General features: G+C 38.9%; 4 protein-coding genes, 1 long non-coding RNA gene and 1 other non-coding gene across 8 annotated transcripts; 3 read left to right on the top strand and 3 right to left on the bottom strand.

Annotated features, from left to right (window-relative positions):
- Positions 1 to 1459: 1459 nt before the first annotated feature.
- LOC103451801 (cytochrome P450 704B1) lies at positions 1460 to 3788 on the top strand. The gene is made up of 6 exons (XM_008391226.4): positions 1460 to 1843; positions 1944 to 2159; positions 2262 to 2558; positions 2636 to 3022; positions 3091 to 3291; positions 3377 to 3788. The coding sequence occupies exons 1-6, from the start codon at positions 1526 to 1528 to the stop codon at positions 3551 to 3553; spliced, it is 1596 nt and encodes a 531-aa protein (XP_008389448.1). The 5' UTR covers positions 1460 to 1525; the 3' UTR covers positions 3554 to 3788.
- Positions 3633 to 5029, bottom strand: LOC103451802 (2-hydroxy-palmitic acid dioxygenase mpo1-like). Its single transcript, XM_008391227.4, has 4 exons — positions 4521 to 5029; positions 4201 to 4263; positions 4037 to 4108; positions 3633 to 3952 (listed from the first exon to the last, which is right to left on the bottom strand). The coding sequence occupies exons 1-4, from the start codon at positions 4854 to 4856 to the stop codon at positions 3836 to 3838; spliced, it is 588 nt and encodes a 195-aa protein (XP_008389449.1). The 5' UTR covers positions 4857 to 5029; the 3' UTR covers positions 3633 to 3835.
- A 1975-nt stretch (positions 5030 to 7004) lies between these two features.
- LOC103451800 (photosynthetic NDH subunit of lumenal location 2, chloroplastic-like) lies at positions 7005 to 7980 on the top strand. Its single transcript, XM_008391225.4, has 2 exons — positions 7005 to 7613; positions 7707 to 7980. The coding sequence occupies exons 1-2, from the start codon at positions 7104 to 7106 to the stop codon at positions 7803 to 7805; spliced, it is 609 nt and encodes a 202-aa protein (XP_008389447.1). The 5' UTR covers positions 7005 to 7103; the 3' UTR covers positions 7806 to 7980.
- Positions 7981 to 9617: 1637 nt separating this feature from the next.
- Positions 9618 to 11804, bottom strand: LOC139190653 (uncharacterized). 2 transcript variants are annotated; one of them, XR_011574995.1, is made up of 3 exons: positions 10790 to 11804; positions 10390 to 10665; positions 9618 to 10291 (listed from the first exon to the last, which is right to left on the bottom strand). It is a non-coding gene; the product is annotated as an uncharacterized lncRNA (long non-coding RNA). The 2 variants fall into 2 exon arrangements; XR_011574994.1 differs by having other exon boundaries at positions 10390 to 11804.
- On the bottom strand, positions 11355 to 11666 carry MIR169G (microRNA MIR169g). Its single transcript, NR_161612.1, has one exon. It is a non-coding gene; the product is annotated as a microRNA MIR169g (primary transcript).
- Positions 11805 to 12482: 678 nt separating the features above from the next.
- Positions 12483 to 14998, top strand: LOC103451797 (uncharacterized). 2 transcript variants are annotated; one of them, XM_008391223.4, is made up of 7 exons: positions 12483 to 12827; positions 13631 to 13802; positions 13997 to 14059; positions 14180 to 14227; positions 14327 to 14377; positions 14573 to 14636; positions 14724 to 14998. In XM_008391223.4, the coding sequence occupies exons 2-7, from the start codon at positions 13656 to 13658 to the stop codon at positions 14816 to 14818; spliced, it is 468 nt and encodes a 155-aa protein (XP_008389445.1). In that variant the 5' UTR covers positions 12483 to 12827; positions 13631 to 13655; the 3' UTR covers positions 14819 to 14998. The 2 variants fall into 2 exon arrangements, with proteins under 2 accessions (XP_008389445.1, XP_028947591.1); XM_029091758.2 differs by having other exon boundaries at positions 12677 to 12827; positions 13628 to 13802.
- Positions 14999 to 15051: the final 53 nt, after the last annotated feature.

The raw sequence follows: 15051 nt of genomic DNA on the forward strand, positions 1-15051 counted from the left end.
TCAAATCCTTTCACATATGAGAAATGCTAAGAAGACTCTCTCAAAGTGAAGCTCTTCATAAACTCCCTGCCGCCTCGGAGTTTAACGGCAGTTTCCGTTATATCATGTTGTCAATCTTATCGATTCGGTAGATAATTCAATTTTACAATTGTTGATAGCAAAACGATATATCCATTATTTTTTGTCTCTCACGGACATTCAGGTTCCATTTTCACTATATTTTTGTTAATTTATTCAATTTAATAGTAAAAAATAAAGAAAATTATATATGTGAACGAGATAATTATCAACTTAGTTCCAACGACATAAGTTCTTTGTTATCTTCGATTCGATGCGCGAGACGTGAATAATAACGGTGAATAAGGTCGGCCAAAGAAAACGTACAAAGCAATTTGGGATGACGTATACCACGGACTACGTGGGTCACGAAACACGCGCATGCATGGGTTGAAAGTGAAATGTTCGATGGGAGCTGGCTGCTGATGACGTTCGTCCTTTGACAACATCCTATTTAACAAGCCTGATCATTTTTTATTTTTTTTTACAAATAAAATTAGTGAATGTTATAACGTGAGTTTATAACTAAATAAGATATCAAGATAATTTGATTGTGTAATTGTGGCCGATCATGGTAAGTCACACACTAAACGCATGTTAACACATCCCGATTCGAAATATCTACTTAAATACTCAAATAAAGACATGTTGGCCGATATCTGAAAGATAACAAAATCATAAAATAATAGAAATAGGGAAAAGTACGAGTAAACTACAAAAGTAATTAAAGTAAAAGTGCGTATCTGAGTAAGGTTGAAATTGTGGTTCATGGTTTGTGGGGAGTTTGTGGTAGGGAAAGCAATGTGATTTAAGCACGTCTTCTCTCCGCTGCAGATCGAAGCTATGATAGCAAGGGGAAGGTGCAACTTTTGAGGTGGAAAGGGGTCTCCAAAATTTCTTTTTAATGCGATTCTCTCCGAATCGTTTCAGCATTACATGATAATTCTACAGTTCTACTAATATGTCTGCAGTTGGACATATTGTGGAAGACACCAAGGTTCATTTGCCCATACGCGCTGCCAAGCTAATGGTATCGCTCATCGTCTAGCTAAGTTTGCTCTCCAAATTGATGGTGTTCGGACTTGGTTTGTTGAACCTCCCACGAGACACATTATTACCATACGGATTAGCTTTAACAAAAAACACCATTTAATTAGTTTGAGATACTGTCACGGTCGCATCTCAGAAAAGTTCTCTCCTTTCTCACCTCAAGTCATGAATTTCAGCAAGCCCTTATAATAATTAAAAATCATGGTCGGAAAGAATTAGGTTAAGGGCACAAAAGAGGTGAAACTGAGCATGTAAAGATTGTTAACAAAGCCATAGCTAATTTCTCACTAATCCCCAAGTCCCAACCACTTAACTAGCTAATTAGCTATTTAAATCTTTAACTACTTCATCTTTGCCATTATAAATCAACCCCCCTAGCATTTCAACATTGCCCTCTGTGTGTGAGGCATCTGATGAAATGGAAGATCAAGAAAGTAACATTTTATTTGCTTTTTCTTCCCAAGATGGACTTTTCATGGTACTCTGCATGGTTTTGTCATGGATATTCATCCACAGATGGAGCCAGAGGAACAAAAAAGGCCCCAAAACATGGCCTCTCGTCGGAGCAGCGATCGAACAGTTCACCAACTACGACAGAATGCACGATTGGCTCGTCAAGTACCTCTCAGAGTCAAACTCCGTCGTCGTCCCAATGCCATTCACAACTTACACGTACATTGCAGATCCTGCAAATGTAGAACATGTCCTCAAGACCAACTTTGCAAACTACCCTAAGGTGATATTTCTTCGGCGCCGTTACTAATTGTGTTGATTTGGTTGGTTCTTGTTTTTGTTTAATTTCGTGTTGATCTCCGGCGCGTTTTGTGAATTTTAAGGGTGAAGTGTATCGTTCGTACATGGAAGTACTGCTCGGAGATGGGATCTTCAATGTGGATGGAGAGCTTTGGAGGAAACAGAGAAAGACTGCAAGCTTTGAATTTGCGTCCAAGAATTTGAGGGATTTCAGCACTGTGGTTTTCAGAGATTACAGCCTCAAGCTCCATTCGATTCTCAGCCGAGCGTCTTTTCAAGGCCAACAAGTCGATATGCAGGTGTAAACACCTTCGTTACAGCGTCCGCATTGTCTGTCGTCTTGATAGAGATGGTTTTACTTCGTTGACGGTGTTAGAAATGAATGTGTTTTCTTTGTGCAGGAACTGCTGATGAGGATGACTTTGGACTCCATCTGCAAGGTGGGATTCGGTGTGGAAATTGGAACTCTGGCTCCCAATCTGCCGGACAATCACTTTGCCAAGGCCTTTGACACTGCAAACATCATCGTGACGCTTCGATTTATCGATCCGCTGTGGAGAATAAAGAGATATTTGAATGTGGGTTCAGAAGCTTTACTTGACAAGAGCATTAAAACCATTGATGATTTTACATACTCTGTTATTCGAAGAAGGAAAGCAGAGATCAAAGAAACTCAGCAGAGTTCTGAAAACAACAAGGTAACACGAAACGTTACTTTTTGTTTGCAGCATGAAGAAAACAGATTCATAATCCGAATAACCTAATTTGTGATCAGATGAAGCATGATTTACTGTCGAGATTCATCGAGTTAGGCAAAGACTCGGAAAGCGATTTAACCGACAAAAGCCTGCGAGACGTTGTTCTCAACTTTGTAATCGCCGGGCGGGACACAACAGCAACTACTCTCTCATGGGCCATATACATGGTAATGACTCACCCCCATGTAGCTGAGAAGCTCTATTCCGAGCTGAAAACTTTTGAAGAAGATCAAGCAAGAGAAGAGAAGGTTTCGTTGCTCCCGTATGACACAGAGAACCTTGAATTATTCAATCGAAGAGTTGCACAATTTGCAGGACTGCTGAGTTACGACTCGCTGGGGAAACTGTATTATTTGCATGCTGTTATTACAGAGACGCTTCGTCTGTACCCTGCAGTCCCTCAGGTATGCATCATACCTAACTAAAACGTTGATGTCGATATTGTTGCTCTAAGTAATCTACATGGCTGCAGGATCCTAAAGGCATCTTGGAGGATGATGTTCTACCAGATGGAACCAAAGTCAAAGCAGGAGGAATGGTGACTTATGTTCCCTACTCAATGGGTAGAATGGAGTACAATTGGGGACCTGATGCAGCTTCGTTTAAGCCCGAGAGATGGCTCAAAGAGGGTTTCTTCCAAAATGCATCGCCATTCAAGTTCACCGCATTTCAGGTTAGTTAACCTAGCAATCTTAGCCGTATATTCATTCTAAAGTCCAGGTCATAAACATAAACACTCGATTACCTCTGATTTGCAGGCAGGACCAAGAATTTGCCTAGGGAAGGACTCTGCATACCTCCAAATGAAGATGGCCCTGGCCATTCTGTGCAGATTTTACACCTTCACTTTGGTCCCCGGGCATCCAGTTCAATACCGGATGATGACAATTCTGTCAATGGCGCATGGCTTGAAGCTTACCATAGCCAGGCGCTAATCATCTGTGTCAAAGATAATTAAAAGCAGATTAAGAGTCTTCTCGTATATATCGAAGCTTTTTAGACACGCAACAGCCAAAAGGGAGAACTTAATTTTATTTGAATACACGATGTCGCAACTGACATAAATAGCTTCCCATTACATGTCCTTCTCAAAAGTTCATGTGCTATATTTATCTCAAAGCTTCCAAGTCACATGTTTACACTATATACCAGATAAAAACTTTCAAATTACTTTAACCACTCCCAGATATTACAGTGAAAGTAAATCCAATTACAGATTAGGATATCAGTTTCTTCTTCTTCTCTTGCCATTCACTGATTTCAGCATCAATCTTTGCCTGAACAATTGCTTGAAACCCGGGGTAGGGCTCGTAGCCGAAGAACATTTGCAGAGCCTGAAGCAACAAGAAAACACACTAATCATGATTATGCCAAATCAGAAAATTACCACAGAAATTAAAAAAAACCATCAAAATTACCTCTAACAGAACAAAGAAGGGAGCCATTATAAAGGCCTGTGCAAGATTGTCCAACAAAGCTGGTGCCCTTTTCTGCAGATAACATAACATTTCAAGAGTATAAATGCAACAAGGAAGATATGAAGTCACAAATGGAACTAGGGAAAATAAAACAAATTTAATACCTCAAAGGCCCCATGGCCAATAAATTGTCCAGTCCAACACACTATCTGAGTCACCAGAACAACCTGAAAATTCACTCAGGTCAAATTTACAGCTAAAGGAGCAATCAATTTATTGAATTCTAAAGAAAAATCTTCACAAAAAAGTATCTGATTTCACAAAAAAAACGAAACCAAGATCAAATTTCTTGATAAAAACTAAGAATAACTCCAAATTACTGAACTTCAAAGGAAAAAAATTCAAAAAATAAGTACTAGTTCCACAAATAAACAAAACCATGATCAAATATTTCATAAAAATTAATAAAAACTCCAGAAATTACCTTCCAAGAGATGGAAAATCCGAGTAGGGTCCCAAGGAAACAACTACCAACCCAGCAAATTACACAGAGCAGAGCACCCAAGGAGCCAGCTTTTGCGTCCAAACAGATGTAAAACACCGAATAGATTATAGTCAACAGCAAGCCGATGTTGAAAGGAATAACGACGTCGTTAACCGCAAAACTGAGCAGCGAGGGCGTGAAGTAGAGGATGAGCAGAGAGGTGAAAAGGATTGGCCAGACGAAGAGCATGTGAATCGCTATGTTGACTGGGTTGCTGTGGTAAGCTCCGTAGAAAGCAAAGTGCTTTTCGAGATCGAACAGGCCGGTCTTCCCCATTAAAAAATTTTCCGAGAAAATTAGGACTTCTTGTTGCGAATTTTCTGGGGAAAATTTTTATAGGTGAAGGGTGATGGCGATTTCTTTGGCTCGTTAAGAAGGAAAAGTATAGGTTTGGGGTTTTGATGTTGTTAGATAAAATTGACCCGAACCTGCTATTCATTTGTAACATCATCTTAGGTTTGCGGTTACTTTTGTCACAGACGCACAGTTACATCGTTGTTGGTTAGGGATACACTCATAATAATGTGTATTTACTTAAGGTTATATCTTAGGTTCATGCATGATATAAAATATTGATGATATCGGAAATATCGGTAGTAAAAAAATATGGAAATTTTGATGGAAATATCGGGATATTATCGATATCGATAAAAATTGAATAAAAACCACGGAAATTGTAAGAAAAACTTGAAATTTTTTATTGAAACTTTGGATAATGTTTATTTAGTTAATTATCTATTAGTTTATCAAAAAAAATTAGAAAGAAATGCATTACATGATGGATTTAATTGATTTAAGTTGATTATACAGCGAGCTGGCAAACACTATAAGTGTAGAAAATATGTAGTAATTAATGAAAAAAAGATTAAACACACCATAATCATTTATATATAATGATTTACTACAATATTTACACTTTATACATTGCATGGTAAGATACATGAGTGATTTAGTACCACATAAAGTTCCTATGAGGTTCAAAATTTTCACTATCTTCATCATCTCTATGTGTAGAGTAAGTTTATTGTGAAGAGTATTCATCAAATGATAAATCCCCAAAATAGTTTTGCATGTAATTGCTAATATGCCACTCATATAAATATAAATATTTTAGCATATTATCACTAAAACATAAGTGATATATGGTGGTTACGGTGTTGGAGGAGTAAAATGGGAGGGGTTCAAATCCCCTTTGTGTTTGCTTTCCTCCCTTTTTTCCCTTTTTTTTTTCTTCTTTGTCTTTTTTTTTTCCTTCCTTTACATCGATATTTTCGATATTTTAGCGATATTACACCGATATTTTGACAAAATATTGCTGAAGTGTGAGCGAAATTATCGATATTCATATTTTCCGATATTATTGTCGATATTTGTACGATATGTAAATGGATATGTTCCGAAATATCCGTGATTCGAAAAAACCGAAATATCCTCGATATTTCGTTGATATTATCGATATTTCAGACTATGGGTTCATGGCATAACAATGATGTCATCGACTCATAGACTCACAGTTTGGTAGTAATGTGAGTTGATAACCCTATATAGTTGTGTGATCGTTATTGTCAAAAATTCCATAATGTGATTTTCACTCTCATTTTTCATCGATGCTCCACCAGATGAGTTTAGAAATTGAATAAATCAAAAAAGAACCGAGAGACAAAACAAGAAGATAATGCATAATGAAAAAGTAAGAGTGTGAAAGTTACTGTCTAAACTTTTCTTCTAATTTGGTCGATTAATAAGAAGTTCTAGAGTACGATTGACCGGGCCACCTCAGATTTACAAGCAACACACAAATACGTCTCACCATCCTTTGCATACTGGCCCCGACCCTCTCTAATTTTTTGTTGTGTGTTTTAATTGAACCACCGTGTGATCCAAGACGAGTATGCTTAAAACGAGGTCTGACACACCAAGTGTCATAATACAAATGGTTAAAATTTTTTTTTAGTATCGAATAATTGATTTTGTAGTACTTTGTGTATCGAATTCTGCTAAAAAATCTCTCCTAATTTTGGAGAAATTTTTAATTGTGACGGAAATATGGTTGGTACACCACGTGTATTTAGTAGTGAGAAATTATATTTTTTAAGTTATTAACTTTTTAGCACACATATTCCACTATTGGTATAGTGACACGTGATGTATCACCTCGTGTTCCAGTCACATTGAAAAATCTCTCCTAGTTTTGGCCTGTCTTTCGACCATAACAAGATGGGGTGTGCTATCTACACACCCAAAATTACTTCTCACACACCCTTTGTTAATTTCTATTCGTTGATCTTCTTCAATTCATCCGATCTAGTGGTCGAAAATTAGAAAGGTATGTGAGAAGTAAAATGAGGTGTGTGGATATCACACCCTTAACAAGATAATGAATGCCACGTGGCAAGAAGGTAAGGTCCATGTTCGATTAACGAGCAACACGGTCAGCCACAGAAACCTACCCTGCAATCCACAAGTGAGTCCATCGCCATACTTTGATGAAAATTCGAACTTGTTCATATTTTCCCCAAAGCCATGGGCAGCTTCACTAACACCACCACATCCTTCCTCCAATTCCACATCGTCACCAAACCCCAGAATTTCCGCCACAAAATCTCACTCCCCGTAATCAGAGCATCCCTTCCAGGAGAAGAGCACGACCAAGAAAATAATGCCACGAGTCGAAGAAAAATTGTGACAGCATTTTTGGTCACTACAATGGCGCTTGGGGCACATCAACACGGGGTTGCCACCCCGCTTGGACTAGCCGAAAATTGGGGCGTTCGTTCGTTTATAAGGGAACGTTTTTTCGAGCCTGGACTTTCTCCCGAAGATGCAGTGGCTAGGATTAGGCAGACCGCCGAAGGGCTACATAGCATGAGGGACATGTTGGAGGCCATGGCTTGGAGGTACGTCATATTTTACATTCGTCTAAAGTCGGCCTATCTTTCGCAAGACTTGAAAAATGCTGTGAATTTGGTGCCGGAAGCTCGCCGGAGTGAGTATGCTAAGACGGCCAATGAGTTGGTGGATAACATGGCAGAGGTAATGTTCAATCGGTTTATCATCTTGCAATGTTGCCTACACAAGTTTATCTTTCATCTGATTAATTACAATGTAATTATGTTTTTGCTGCAGCTTGATTATTATGTTCGAACGCCGAAGGTATACGAATCGTACTTGTACTACGAGAAGACATTGAAATCGATCGATGATTTGGTTGCGCTACTGGCATAGTTCTAGTGGCTCGGGTTAATATTCTGAGTGGCTTGGATTGAAACCCAATATGTTTGGGTAAATAATAAATATAGAAGTGCATGAACTGATGCAATTTTCGTAGATTTGTGATTACATTCATTTGGATTAGTTGTACAACTACATCATTGCAATTGAAAAAAAAAAATTCAAGATATTGCAGATTGTAAGATGCAAAACCGCTCCAAATTTATGAATTGTAAATGAAGAAGTGATCAGTGACCAAATTTTTTTTTTTAGATTAATAAAACTGTACATTCAAAATTTAACATGGTCACCAAAGTCAAAAATTAAGAACAGCCACCGCACAACCACCACCCGTAGCATACCGGCGACTCTACCTTATGGGCCATGTCTTGGAGAAACTCAGTCTGAATCCGGAGAATTATGTGGTTGTAGCACTGATCGATTTGTCTTACAAATTGGCTTTCATCAAAGCAGGCCAAAACTCTTGGACTTTCGCCGTTGACAACCGATCAATAGGTCGAATTGTTAACGTAATATTTTTCAAAATCCAAATCTACGTAGTTAGTATTCACGGAAGTATTTGTGTCACTGGATGTTTATTTGAGTGATAACCATTCACCGCCTCCAAAACTAAAGCTACTTACTCTGCGCTACCCGTCATGCAAACTGCGTCGTGCATATCTTGTGGAATCAACTAAGGGTGACCTCTTGCAAGTCCAGAGATTTTATGGCGCAAAGGAACCTGACATTACTCTCGGGACCTGCACGCTAAATGTCAGAAAACATTTTGGGTTGTGTGGTATCGTTTGATGGACTATGCTGCTAACTAGGTAGAAATCTGCTAAATTTGTTGCTATTTTCACGGTTTTCTTTTGGTTAATACAATACGTTGTTTTGATTTTCATATTGGTATGTCTAAATCCCTTGACAAAGTGTAAGTCTCTGCGACTTTCATTACAAGTACTGGTTTATGCGGTCGTTGTGTATTGGAAATTAATTATATTCTTCAACAGTATTTTACGATCCTCTTAGGCTAGTTGGTTAAAAATAGTATGTAAGCCCCTTCACGTATGAGATTGATCCCCTCCTGATTGATTATGGTCTAATCTCTAGATAGAATATGTATCGCCTTCGTGAAAGTTGTTCGCTTTAGTTTAGCTCTTTGGGGTTATTGCTTTTGTTACCGTGTTTAGATTCACATCTTGTAGACGTGTTTGAAGCCAAAAGATGATCTGGAAGCAACAGATTATGCATAACAAATGGATGCCAAGCTTTTTGAGATAAAGTTGCAATCTTTTTTTTCCAGAAGTGGTAATTGATGCATGTGATTCCGTTGAGGAAGAAAATACAGAACCATGAACGTCTCTGGTATACTCGCTCCTAAATCAATCAAGACCATGAAGGTTTTTGGGATTATTGAGAACTGCCCTGTGGTTATGATCTTATCGATTCTGGCAGTTCACGTAGTACCACTGATATGTATCCCTTTGGGTGAGTGTGATGTGGTATTAGGGGTTCAGTGGATTCGAACCCTATGTACGGTATTGTGGGATTTTGATAGGCTCTACATCAAGTCTATGAAGGGCAATGAGACCTACTGCAACACACACCATTCCTCTATGAACACAAATTCTCAGAGAGCGGTTTGGGTTGTGGCGCAGTTTGATGGACTATGTTAGCTTCGGATCAACGGATGATCTGGTTCCACTATTGGCCTAGTAGTAGGTGGGGTGACATAATTAACCAAATGTCTGGCTGTGTATGATTGATTAATCTTGCAATTTTCGGAGATTTGTTTGTGCTTATATTCATTGCGGTGAGTGTTGGTTTTATTTAGCGCAAAAGAAAATTGTAATTAGATATTGTAAATATGGTTTAAAGTTTAATTAAATTTACACACGATATATGTGATAATTACTAGAGCAAAAATCTTCCTATCACACACTTGCAAATTCATATTTGTATTCACACAAATAGATGGCATTCATCGTCAACAGTTGCTTGCAGCACATCAACGTCGAGAAATTGCTGCGGATGACATGATGATTAGCAGTACAAGTACAGTTATGGCGACGAAGGAGCCAATAAGAGACCCGGAAATGCGCCCACAGAAGCTGTTGAACTGCTGACAGAATGCGAACCAGTTGGTGGAGGGGTTCCCGTAGTGCGCCAGGTACACTATGGCTGTACAGCAGGAGAAAAGTGATTTCAACATGCCACTTCTCTCCTCTTTACTCTTTCCCTTTTTTTTTTTCTGCCCTTTAGATTGAATAAAAGGTGAATCAATGGACATAAATAAACTGAGGAGTACAGCAGGAGAAAAGGCGACTGCGGAAATCACTTCCCTTTAGTTAGCAATGATTTCCACGTCTTTTACCGTGTCGGATATGATCAAGATGATCCTACTGTTTACTGCTGCAGTCCAGATGATATGGACAATAGATACAGGAAGGGAAAGCACAAGGTAGACGCATACGATAGAATTGGTAATCACAAAGAACCTGCATGTGACATGAACACATGCTCAAAGTTTGAGCATTTTATCTTCGGAAAAAAAGAAAATAGTGCAATTATTTTCGCGAAAACGAAAGATCCTTACGTTAACCTGGGAAGATCCTTGTACCGAGCCCTGAAGCGAACTGACCGCGCAGCGAAGGGAAGTGTTTCCCTGCTAGTTCCCATAGCTATGGCACTGGCTAATGTTCCAACGACTCGAAGAGTAAAGTCTAGGACGGAGAGCAATTTCCTCAGCTTGATTTTTGGGATCGGTTTCGATGCTTTCGTAGCCTCAACAACTGGTCCTCCTCCCGCCTTCATTTTTTTTTTTCCTCAGTTCTTTTCTTTGAAGCTGAGCTCTACAGTGGTTGGTTCTGATCTGGAGTGACAGGGGAAGGCATGCTTTTATACTAATGTGCATGTTGGAGTTCAATCCTATGTTTGTCTAAGCATGCCATGTGTAAACCTCTGATAGGCTGCAATATATATTTTTCTATCTTTACCTGCTGCACTTGCTGTGCATATATAATTCTGAACCATGAGGATGTTTCCAACCCTAGAAATTCTGGTGACGCGTCCAGGTACTAGAAAGATGGCCAATGAAGATTATGAAGTCATCTGGAATTTCTGTGGAGAATGTTGTCACTGTTTAAGTGGGTTTGGTGCTTAGGTTCCAACATGTATTTTCTTTTTTCGGTGACAAAGGGATTTTAAACTATTCTTATTTTTTCCAAAATGAGGGGTTATAACATTGAATGTAACAGGACGAACACATTACCTTAATCAACTGACTTAACCAAATCTGAGGTGTGACAAATAAGTTCATATAGCCTTCTTCAACAAACACAAAGAAATTGTTAAAATAATCAAAAAGTAAAAACCATGGCATCATTTGTCATAAAACACTCCAGCTAGTATATTTAATCAAAATTATGGTACTCATTAAATAATTACGACCCCAGACCGAACGGGGATTAGTGAAACAGATTGCGAAAACTTACTTACTGTCATGGCATGTTGAATCTTGGCCTCTTCCCTCGCCATTTTTGTATATCATCATAGAGATCTAACATGTAAACATGAGACAGACATGTAGCCAGGGACAACTTGCCGGTAATCACCTGTCGAAAACACACCTACTTCTTCCTAAATGCCACTAATCCACGATGTTAACGCTGGCGTTGGTAGCTAAACAAATCGTAACCTATGATCTGAACTAATTTTCTTTAACGTACGTTTTACCCCTAAGAGCCAATTTTATTTGATGAACATATTATATACCTGTAAATAACAGAAGAAGAGGAGAAGTTGGTTGCTTCCGGCAAGTCATCCTTGGCTGCAGCACACATTATTATCTCATGTTTGCATGCAAGACTTCAGATGAATATTCATAACTTGCAGTTGTCTGTGTGAATGGTCGGAAGGAGGGAAGAAGGGGAAATATGTATCTTTTGATGTCGAGCCAAATAATGCAAAAACGTAGTTATAGTTTTCTTTAGACAATTCGATATTCTAAACTGCTCGACAGTCGTGAGATTGGTATTCTTGGCTCCATACTCTTACTTATAAGCAAAGCATTTTCTTGGAAAGAGAATCTTATCATCACTTGCCAAAATCATGTCTGGATAATTAAGCCCATAAAGATTATGGGAAGCAATGCCTGTCGATCATTGGAAAAAGATGTTTTGCACATGATGGGTGTCACTTTTGTGATGTAATGGCATATGGGGCGATGCATAGAATGATGAAAATGGTTATGGGGTGTGACACTGGCTACCTAACTGGTAATTATAATGGCCTTTTCTTTTTCACCTTTGGGTACCTTGTTGGAGTAGAAATTAATAGTACCGACATCCGATTTTAGGAGGAAGATTTTATCTTCTTCTAATCTCATTCTCCCTCTCTTATCTCTTATTTGAACGGTTATGATTAAGCCACGTCAACTTGTGTTGACTTCTTCAAATAAAAAGAAAGACAAAGAAAAAAGTGTGAGAAGATGAGACACTCTCGAAGTCAGATTCTTCATGAACTCTCTGCCACCTCATATTTTAACGTTAATTCATGTGCCAGCATTATTAAACATTTTGTAAAAAACATGAGGTGACATAGTGTTTACGAAGAGTCTCTTTAATGTTTTTCTTATTACCAAACATTGTTTTACTCTACAGAGTTTGAAACTCACCACTTCATCCCCATGCGCACTCAAATTTCAACCAACTAGATTTTGATCTATCGATATTTCTCTTCTCAAAAGATGTTCTGAGTTCAAACTCCTCGAGAAAAGGGAAAGAAAAAAAATCAGATGTGGATTTGAGGCCGAGGTTGATGAAAACAAAGGCCCAAAAGACACAGAATTCAACCGGGTCCAATTGAAAACAAAGGCCTCAATTCTCACATGCCCAAAAGAGTACCACTCGCTCTTACCCGCTCTTGAGATTCGAGACAATGTGCTGCGTACAGCGTATTCTCTAGGCTTGCTTCTTCTTCTTCAGAGAGCCTCTGCTGCTGCTGCTTCTGCAATCGGATCCGATCTTTGATTAGGTAATAATCTTCCAACCCTTTCGCTTCACTTCTGCTATTTCCCAGTTAAGAAATCTCGATATTTATCAATCAAAACTATTAGATTTCTGCTGCAAATCAAGCAACTTAGCTGCCCAACTCACTGATATCTCTAATCCGGGTTCTTCCAAAAGTCTATGTTCCAATTGGTTTTTGCTCTGATTTTTTTATGATTACCCCTAATAGGAACCGTATTTGCAGTTTTTGCCATAGTTTCAGCTCTTCTTTCACCAACTGAAGCTTCTTGCATGTTATACGAGTTTGGATTCGTGTTGTTTTTCTTCTTCTTTTTGTTGGTGCCTTTGTGCGTGCGGAAAGATTTGGGTTGAATTGTTTTGCTGCAAAGATTTGACTTTCTTTGTTACCATAGTTCTATGTCATCTTCAAGATGCTGATCCGAGCCATTTCGGCTAAAGGTTAAATAGGGAAGTTAAACTTCGCTGCTCTTGTAGCCGGAGTTTTATCTTCAATGTTGGGTATTTGGGGCGGCATGTTGAAAGGCTGCATCTTCGGTGATGCGCCGGGAGAGTGGTTTAATGGAATTAGTGCGGTTACTTCAATGTGTTTTCATGGCATCATACATTTATCAACATAGTCATAGTGATACTTCTGTGATTTGATGGATATAGTTGCACCAATGAATAGGTTGATCTTATTATGAGTAATTGTTGTATGAGATTTTAAAAAACGGAAGGAACTGGTTCGCTTATTTGGAATTCCCAAGGAAATGGCTACATTTGTTTACATCTGTTATGATTGGGTGAACGAGTCTTTTGTTTTAGCAGTTGTCGCCAGCACCCTGAGCAAAATATGTCCGGTGCAAACATGGACGAGGTTAAGGAGCAAGAGGTTGCTGATAGCACTCCTATGGATCTAGGTGATGGTGACGATGCCGGGGGAGACCAAAAAGCTTCAAATGAAAATCATGGAAATCCCATGCCTTCAGCCCAACAGGAGGTGCAACTCTGCTCTACAATTTAGTTCCGAAAATTTTGAAATGTCCTACCTGTTGCCCTGTTGTCTATTAGTACAGATTGTTTCCTTTGCATTGATATTCTCTTTTTGCTTCAAACTTTCCCAAAGTCTTAAGCTTTCGGTTATGATACGAAGTTATGCGGTAGGATCATTGTCTATGATTCTGTCTTCTGCAGGAGGCAGCAATTAAGAAAAAGTATGGAGGCATACTACCAAAGAAGACTCCCCTAATATCCAAGGTAATTGTTTGGTCTTGTATCCTTCTTTTCTTCTTATCTCCCCACTGTCCGATGTTGCTATTCTAGTTTTCGCTTTATCAAGATAAAGTTACAAACAAACAAGTTCAAATTTTCTGTCAGGACCATGAGCGCGCTTATTTTGATTCTGCTGATTGGGCATTGGGAAAGGTACTCGTGGTTGTGGATTTTCTTAAACTGCAGTTGCTATGACACTTTTAAATGACTAATCTCTTTGCCTATCTTTGGTTCTTTTCACTTCTTCAACAGCAAGGAGCAAAGCCAAAAGGGCCACTTGAAGCACTCCGCCCAAAGCTGCAGGTATGTTCGATGATATCATCCTGATTTTCTTACCTCAAGATGGGTGTTAGTTCAAAGATTGGCCAAGAAAACTAAAATTGTAACCGTATATGCTGATTCCGCTCTGCCCCTGCCAATTTTTGCTATACATCAAGTTAGTTTGTTTGCATTTGTGGTGGTTTTAATCTCTTATTTGATCTTTTTTGTTGTCATCAGCCCACACCACACCAGCAGGGTCGTTCAAGGCGCTCAGCTTATTCTCGTGGAGGCGAAGGTGATGGTATGTGCAATCAATCACCAATAAACTTCTTGTACATGTTAAACACCTCTTCAACACTCGAACTCCTTTTTCTTTTCCATATGGCAGATGGCGGAAATATGAACATTTCCTCAGAGGATCAACTAGATAGTGGCAGCGGTAACAACACTGGCTATGAGGATCAGATCCACCACCACGAGTAGGTGCTGCCTGCTGCATTTTCGCAAATTAGAAGCTGAGCATTCTATCATTACTAAAGTACCAGAGTGAATAACGTGAAAAATGCCGGATTTTTGTACTGGTTGAATCATGTAACATGAATCGTGTACACACTGATGAACACATGACATTCATTTACTTAAAATTTGCATGTTGGACATATACATTATACACTGCAGGCAGAATTTTAACTGTTTATGGCGCTATTATAACTGTT

Source organism: Malus domestica, chromosome 13 (assembly GCF_042453785.1).
Source record: "Malus domestica chromosome 13, GDT2T_hap1".
Lineage (NCBI taxonomy): Eukaryota > Viridiplantae > Streptophyta > Magnoliopsida > Rosales > Rosaceae > Malus > Malus domestica.

What these genes read in the sequence shown, in the direction of transcription:
- LOC103451801 (XM_008391226.4), top strand. Translation starts at nt 1,526, where the DNA reads ATGGAAGATCAAGAAAGTAACATTTTATTTGCTTTTTCTTCCCAAGAT. An exon ending in ACTTTGCAAACTACCCTAAG is followed by an intron (nt 1,844 to 1,943) that starts GTGATATTTCTT and finishes GTGAATTTTAAG; the next exon opens with GGTGAAGTGTATCGTTCGTA. An exon ending in GCCAACAAGTCGATATGCAG is followed by an intron (nt 2,160 to 2,261) that starts GTGTAAACACCT and finishes TTCTTTGTGCAG; the next exon opens with GAACTGCTGATGAGGATGAC.
- LOC103451802 (XM_008391227.4), bottom strand. Translation starts at nt 4,856, where the DNA reads ATGGGGAAGACCGGCCTGTTCGATCTCGAAAAGCACTTTGCTTTCTAC. An exon ending in TTGGCCATGGGGCCTTTGAG is followed by an intron (nt 4,109 to 4,200) that starts GTATTAAATTTG and finishes TGTTATCTGCAG; the next exon opens with AAAAGGGCACCAGCTTTGTT. An exon ending in CCTTCTTTGTTCTGTTAGAG is followed by an intron (nt 3,953 to 4,036) that starts GTAATTTTGATG and finishes TTGTTGCTTCAG; the next exon opens with GCTCTGCAAATGTTCTTCGG.
- LOC103451800 (XM_008391225.4), top strand. Translation starts at nt 7,104, where the DNA reads ATGGGCAGCTTCACTAACACCACCACATCCTTCCTCCAATTCCACATC. An exon ending in TGGTGGATAACATGGCAGAG is followed by an intron (nt 7,614 to 7,706) that starts GTAATGTTCAAT and finishes TTTTTGCTGCAG; the next exon opens with CTTGATTATTATGTTCGAAC.
- LOC103451797 (XM_008391223.4), top strand. Translation starts at nt 13,656, where the DNA reads ATGTCCGGTGCAAACATGGACGAGGTTAAGGAGCAAGAGGTTGCTGAT. An exon ending in CACTCCGCCCAAAGCTGCAG is followed by an intron (nt 14,378 to 14,572) that starts GTATGTTCGATG and finishes TGTTGTCATCAG; the next exon opens with CCCACACCACACCAGCAGGG. An exon ending in TCGTGGAGGCGAAGGTGATG is followed by an intron (nt 14,637 to 14,723) that starts GTATGTGCAATC and finishes TCCATATGGCAG; the next exon opens with ATGGCGGAAATATGAACATT.